Below are 7,940 nucleotides of genomic sequence, written 5' to 3'. Positions count from 1 at the left end.
AAAAGAGAAATATACAGAAAACATATTCTCCATTTTGAAAAATACAATTATATAACAAAATAATAATACATATCTGTTACAAGTTTAAGTGATATAGCTATAAAGCATAGATTTGAAATCTTTTAACATGACAATGGTGTATAACAGGACAAAAATATCTAATATTATGACTTTGAAAATATAATTTTTTTCTTTCTATAATGAGCAGCTATTAAAAAAAAACATCTCTCTATAAAATGATCTCTCTATATATGAAATACACTCCAACCGTAAAATTTATAACACAAGTAATTAACTGATCAACTGGAAACATTTCATGAGCAATCCCACAAAAATAATAAAACCTGAGCATCGTACAACAATAGTCGCAGTTATTAGATATTCATTTGTTACCAGTTTTAATTATCATTTGAATTAGCCTATATGATGCATTTCATTTTTTAAATTGAACATTATACCTCAAAAATTAATTTATACTTGTACATGTAGCTTAAATTTAAGAAATAAATTAAAACAAATAAAACTTGTAGTATTGTAAATAGTAAAAAGCAGTTAATGGATAGATTTTGTTTCCATTTCTCGAGTTCATGTCATGAATTGATAGATTACTGTACTCATCCACACGGTAGATCCATAATTATTTTTTGGTAAGGGGGATGGGTGTGTGTGTAATTTTCTAAGCTTAACTTTTTTTAGTCTTAACTCATCAGAAATAAAATTCCTCCCCCCTCTCTCTCTCTCTTTTGAATTCTGAGCAAAGAATTACTTCACAATGAGTAATATCCATCATGTTTGTAAAAGATGAATACAGTAAAACTCGTTTAGTACGAACACGGATATTGCGAACTCACGGATATAGCAAAGTCATTTTGGATCCCCCGCTATATAAATTTAATGAATTTCTTATAAGGTTATAACGAATTACGGATATAGCAAAGTAATTTCAAATGTCCCAGCAACTTCGTTATAACCTAGTTTTGCTGTATTTAGTTACAGAAATGCCCATGTTATTTGATTTCAATCTTTTTTAAAAGATTGTCTCCAAAAAATTAAATAAATTATATGTCAAAACAAAAAATATTTATGAAAACATATCTTTAAAAAAAATGCCATACAGTAAATATTCTATCAAGGGAATTTAGAGCTGCAATCCTGTGAACTGTAAAACATTGATGAACTGTAAAAAATAAACATGATTGATAATGATTTTAGTAATTTAAGCATTATGGGTGGATTTCACATTTATGGATAACAAAAAGCACTATATGTTGTCTAGCAAAAATAAAACATCATGAGGGCTGCACCAAATACAGAATGATTCACTGAGGTATACACTGAAAAGAACAAAGATATGCACTTACAAGGAAGGTAGTTAACACATTCTTTTAAAATCTTCACTAAAGTATGGTCATGGTATCTCAAATTTTGATGAAACCAAGAAATATATTTGAGACATCTGAAGATTCGATGTTAAAATACATAAAAAAATGTTTAAATTTAAACTCACTTTAACATTGTATTCGAAAAAACTTAATTCATCTTTAGAATGCAAAAATTCAATTGAACAGCTTACAAAATCAAGAGAGAGAAATGTCTCTCCTGTTGGCAAGAAACAATCCTTGAATAAATAGCTTCCTATTTGTAATATACATTTTGTTGTAGTCGCCCCAACCTAAATATCACAGATTTGTATATAAATAGATTAAAAAGATAAAATAATCTACTCAATAACTCATGGCTCATAATGCACTTTTTTGATACAATTACATTGTAATGAAATTTTTAACCAAATGTTGCAGGGCTGTGAAAAACTTAAAGAAATATCAAAAGATTTGGAATATCTATAAGTTCAGACTTGAGTATTTGTTATGATCAGGAATTATACTGGCTTATTAAAACTTATTTAAGATATTAAACTTCAATATTCATGATATTAAAAATTAACAAATTAAAGTATGACAAATAACTTTGAACTTCAGTGGTTTGCCATTGTAAGGTACATGTACATTGTTAAGATTATGCTTTGGAGTAAAACTTATTTGTTCCCTGATGTTTGATCAAACATGACTTCTCATTATACTCTCTGTTTGCCAACTTAATACATGCGGTGAATATAATACATGTATGTGATTTATAAGATGAATAAGTGATATACCCGGTACAATAAATACACAAACTTTAAAGCTTTCTCAATTAACACATTTATCCTGATTAGTAGTTTGGCATGCAGAAGTTGCATTAATGACCAAGGGCCACAGCTCTCAGCTTAATCACCCTAGGCCCAGTCCTGTTGTTCTTCATGTGAAAAATTTTAAAAATTTTCCCCTCCCTTTCTTCCCATAAAAAATGTTGATCTCACACTGTTGCCCCAAACTAGCCAAAAAAGTGCCACGACTTAACTAAATCTGAATTCAAACTAAAGGGATGCTTCAATATTTATATGACTAACATGAATGAAATTGATTGTTCATTGATTTTGAAGAAGACTTCAATGATAAAAAGTTCCATGGATGGATGGACAGAATTTTAACAGGTTAATATAAAAAAAAGGTCCCTTGAACCTTCATTTCTCAGGTGAGTTAATAATAAAAATATGTCACCAAAGAGCATGGACCAGTACAGAAATAAAACAAAAAAATACAAAACAATATCAACAAGTACTTCAACATTATTAAAGGCTAATTGTTAACTGGTGTGGTTCTCCAGATGATAGGTGGGATAAGTTGAGGTTTGTCTAGTGATGTGATAGCTGCTTTAAGTTACTATAGGAATGTCTCGGATTGGTATACTAGCTGCTAAACAATGAGACTGGACCTGGAAAAAAGAAGAAATGTTGAAAAAATATTTCAGATCACCTTGTAAGCCATTATTAAGGCCCAAGGGTCTGAATGATATGTTATTTCAAATTAAAGACTACTTTTTAACCATAACTACTGTAAACAAACTATAATTTGCATCATCTTTTCTTCGCGAATCGTCAGATTGAAATCAATCCACAACAATAAATTTTCGCAATGGATGGAACATTTTATATGAATACAAAGCAAAATCATTGGTTCGAGGCGATAATTGTTTGCTAAATAAAGTAGGTTGCAAAACTCACGAATATTTCTTGTAAGCAAAAGAAGCTGGTTTACAGTATACGGCCATGATAAATTTAAGCAAATTACTAGCATTGATGTCTCTTGTGGAACTGTACCTCTACTGAACAACTGATTTAATCTATTTAAAAAAGTGCATTTAACTTTCCATATTTTAGCTTGACATTTTTCATTGAAAGGATTGGCACAGACTTACTTGTGGAATTCTCCGTGAGAAATATCGCTGTGTCTGACAAACACATCACATCTCCAGGCAGTCAGGGATTCTAACCAGACACTACCACCTCTCATGTCTTTACCTCCAAACAACAGAAGATAGGGCTGAGCTAGTTCCTGTTAAAAAGCAAAGATATTATCTAATTGGTACTATTAATCCATCAATTTTTTGAAGTAAAGCTCTGCATTGGTAAAAGGAACAAATTTGACTAGGCTTATCCTGAATCTAAACCATTATTATGTTCTAACAAAGTGTATCTTTATCACATGTATGATGATTTGTGTGTAATACCTGATTTTCTATCCTGCTTTCTTGTCTTTTAGTTAATGGCACTTTTACATTTAATTTAGGAACAACCTTGTGTTCCTGAACAAGCTCTTTGTTCTCAGGCTCAGAAAATTCTGTAGTCATTTCTTCATTCATTGCTGGGTCTGCTTCCACTTCTTCCTTAGCATTTTCTGAATCGTGACTTTGCCAACATAACACAGGACTATCATTCTTTAGGTTGTGAAGGCTTCTACTACGTAGGGCTGTTTTGGTTTCTGACACTTTCTCGTTTAAGTTGCGTAATTCCCCTACAGAGGATGACCTATACCAATCGGATGTCGTATCATTAGCACTGTAAGTACTTGAGCGTTTCCGTAAATTTTTTATTTCTGTCTTGTTTACTTTATACTTCTTGCTATAACCACCGAAATGACTTCTTTGACATCCCCTTTTCACAAAAGCTGTTTCATTCAGTTCTGCAAAATAATTCTCATAAATTTCTAAATCCTCTACAACTAGGTCCTGTGTTAATTGAGGGTAGGGCAAAACATTGATCACGTTATGACTAAAAGTTTGCATTTTGACTGGCTTCACCCTCTCTGGGGGCTTCTGATGATACCCATAAGACTGAGTGAATGTCTGACACGAAGTAAAGTCCAAAGAAGGTAAGCCATCAGAACTGGTAGAGATGTCCATTCCTAGGTTGTCTGCTCCCTTTAAGCTGCTCTGACTGCCCTCACTACACTGGGATATATGTCTCTCCAACAGTAGAGGGGATTTTTCTTCCTTCTGTTTCGGCGTCGGGGTCCTCATGACAACAGGGATTGAATCTGTCCGACCTTTGACAGACTGTAGCTCCCCTGTCTTTATTTTACTTGCTGGTTCGGAGTGAGTAGTGATGGTCTGTAGCTCTATAGTATGAGGTCTCTGTATCGACGCTTTGGCTGCTGGTGATGTTTCCTTGATAAAAGGATTAGCACTTGACTGATTTTTTGTTAGCTGTGATTCTTCTGATTGTGGTTGTTGTAAAGACTCAGAAACATATTTAGAATTCACAGTCACATTTTCTTTGTCCTGTTTTGGCGTGACCCTATTTCTTGCGGAGGAGTAAGCTGGACTCGATCGAGGGCGGAGATTTTGCCGCCTTCCATGTTTGTTCTGGAGATATGGCATTGAGCTGGTCCTAGTCGAGCTGTCTGTCTTTTTGGACTCTACAGTAATGGCCTCTACTGAGTGCCACATTCTTGCTGAGGGAACTTGATTTGGGATTTCTATATGTGTCCACTTCAAACATTCTGTACAAAAAAATATGATTCTGAAATTGCATGTCTGTTCCTTTTCATATTTATGGTACATGTATTATATTTCTATTCACTCACCAAAAGAAAAAACCCAGAAGTCATTTCTAAGTTCTCCATTTTGTTCTCCACCTTGTAAAATCATATTATCCTTGACCTGCATAAAAAAAAAGATACCATCAGTTGTTAAAAGACAGATGCAACATATGAAATAATATTGCACAGTTTTTTTTATACAGGAAATGGGCTGAATTGATTCTTTTTCATTCTGTTTAGTAAGAAAGATTATTTTTATCTATTTTTTATGAGAAACTATTATATATGAATTATTCACAAACATCAAAACAGTGAAAAACAAGTACTCAGGCTCTGTTAAATGATTTCAATTGATCACTGATGATTACAGGGTGGTACTCACCACTACTGCCGCATGTCCTACTAATGGTGGTGGACCAAACCTACACTTCATACGCGTCCATTTACTGACATCTAAAAGATATATATCAACAATAAACTTAAGGAAGTCCACATCTACTCTAAAATTATTTGACCATAGTTCTCAAAAGAAGATGTGTCTGAATTAATTGAATTGAAAATATATGAATAGAATTGTCACAGGTTTAGTAAATACTATAATTGTGAAATAATACAGTTGAAAATTTTAACACTATAGAGTCATATTAGTTAGTAATAAGATTTCAAACTTGTAGACACTCACGGAAGTTGTAGTACCAGAGGTCTGATTTAGGAGTTAGCCCTGCTAGACCCCCATAGATCCACATGTTCCTCCCATGGACGACCGCCGTGTGACCATGACGACCCTCAGGCATGTCTGACCGGGTCTGTCGGGGGGTTACTAATTCCCACTCCTCTTCAGCTGACAGAATAAGAATCATACAATTTCAACATGAAAAGAGACAAAAAAATTATTTTGTAAGGAAAGATTAATTTTGTTGAAAGTTCTCTTGCACTCAGTTTTCATAAATCTAGTAATTTAAAGATATATTTTTCACAGAAGGTATCCATATGTTATAATATGACAGTATTTATAAATTAGTGAATGATTGTCTATGCCAAAACCGCTTAAAATATAATTTATAAAAGCATGCTTTTTTAATTACGCATACAGTATCAAAACTAAGCTACAATCTTTAAAATTGCAACATGCAATCCCCACTATAGCCAAGACCATGTTCCAAAAGGAATCAAAATGTCTTACAAATATGGAATGCCCAGAATTCCGAGCTGCTTCCTCTGAGATCCACATATCCTCCGTACACATACATAACACCATCATGGACGACAGCGGAGTGGTGGCGTCTGGTGCAGGGCTGAGGAAATCCGGGCTCACACGACACCTGTCGTACATGTAGGACATCTGTCACAGAGAATATCAGGAATTTAAAAGTGTACTTTGTGAAGAGTGTGAATTACATTTATCTGAGAGTTGATGAATTTTTCTAAATCATTATATCTAAATCATCATACTGACAAGAGCAGAGCAATTAAATCATTTACTATACATACCAGGGTTAATTATCCATAGTGCTGAATCTGTGACATCATCCCCAAACGACCCTCCAAACAGCAGGAGGTTTTTCTAAAGTAATAGAATAAAGAATACTGAATTCATAAGGACCTTACCATGTTACATTGTATGTATTACTGTAAACCAACTTTTATTCACAACAACTTTATTTCACGATTTACCAGGGATAGACTAGTTCTCAAGGAAAAACTTTCCTGATCAAGCCTTTTTGGATCTGTTGTAAATAGACACCGAGACTTTAAGGACTGGTTCACTGTGATAAATGCAGCAATGATGAGGCTCTCAGGAACCTCGCGAAAATTTCTAGCATGCAAATAAAAGTTGGTTTGCAATACACAGTAAGGAATCATTGTCTTGTACCCAAAGTATGTCAGGCCATTAATGACAATTAAAAGCAATGCATAATTTTCATAATTAAGGGTGAAGCTGTTCTGGCTTATCATATATGAGGGCACAGATTGTGTCCCTCCAGAAAAACAGTAATAGACACAAACTAGCTTAACTAGTAAGAGACCAGGCTCTGTCCCCCTAATAAAGACAGTTAAAGACACAAGCAAAACAAACTGGCTTACCTTGTACGAGATGAGGCTGTGTCCCTCTAAATGAGGCAGACTTTCCCCCTTAAGTGTCAACCTCTCCCATTGTGAAGTTTCTGTAATGACATAAATTTCAAATGTGGTACATGTATAATTTATCCATAGTTAGATGTGTATGTTGATTTACACTGGGTTTTACTCCATACAAGCCAAGGTCAAAGGCATTCAGTGCAGCAGGGCCAATATTGACTTAATTTCCCTAGGATGTCCAGCAAATACATGTATACCCATAACATTCAAAAAGTGATAAGCTGGTACAATGGGATAAACAAATACTTATTTCATTCAGAGAATTCAATATTGGTCTAGATTGTACACTGTTGTAATTTCAATTACTCAGTAAATATATATAATAATGATCTTTTAATATTTTAGAAGCCCTCCACATGCTAAAGGTGAGATAAATTTTAGAAAAGCCTCAGCCCTGAATTTACATGATATACTCTCGATATCTTTTACCTGGATATTATATCTCAGTCAATTAAATCTAGTACCGGTATTTGTTTTTGAGATTCTAACCATTCAAACATGTTCCCAAATATTTACAGATTAGAGGTTTATAACATGTATAAAGTATAGTGACATTTGTTTAGTAGTAACAGGACTACAAATAATACATGTAAAATGCACAGACCATTGTACTGACCAGAAATCAAAATTGAGACCTCTGTCTTCTGTCATAGGATCATTGACTTATTTATGATTCTTTCAGAACATGGTTTCCATCATTTAATTCCCACTATATATACATGTATACAAGTATTATGCAATACTGACCTATACAGAACCTCCATATGTCCTTCAGAGAAACTCTCCCATCCTTCCCCCCGACTACGTATACACAGTCACCATGGAGACAGGAGGAGTGACGACTGCGTGACCTTGGTAATGGTTTCCCTGGTAACGGTTTTA

The 7,940-nt window shown here is 33.9% G+C and overlaps 1 protein-coding gene across 1 annotated transcript; it reads right to left on the bottom strand.

Annotated features, from left to right (window-relative positions):
- Window positions 1-1,404: 1,404 nt before the first annotated feature.
- On the bottom strand, window positions 1,405-7,932 carry LOC134262580 (uncharacterized; the record flags this gene model as incomplete). The annotated part of the gene is made up of 10 exons (XM_062744970.1): window positions 1,405-2,814; window positions 3,298-3,434; window positions 3,610-4,880; window positions 4,965-5,040; window positions 5,302-5,372; window positions 5,602-5,760; window positions 6,103-6,261; window positions 6,411-6,483; window positions 7,005-7,084; window positions 7,806-7,932. Coding segments are annotated over 10 exons (2,172 nt in total), but the record flags the coding sequence as incomplete, so codon positions are not given.
- Window positions 7,933-7,940: the final 8 nt, after the last annotated feature.

The sequence above is a fragment of the Saccostrea cucullata genome, unplaced genomic scaffold (assembly GCF_032062105.1).
Source record: "Saccostrea cucullata isolate Sc308-1 unplaced genomic scaffold, CSIRO_AGI_Scuc_v1 ctg11434, whole genome shotgun sequence".
Lineage (NCBI taxonomy): Eukaryota > Metazoa > Mollusca > Bivalvia > Ostreida > Ostreidae > Saccostrea > Saccostrea cuccullata.
This window is presented reverse-complemented; position numbering and strand designations above follow the sequence as displayed.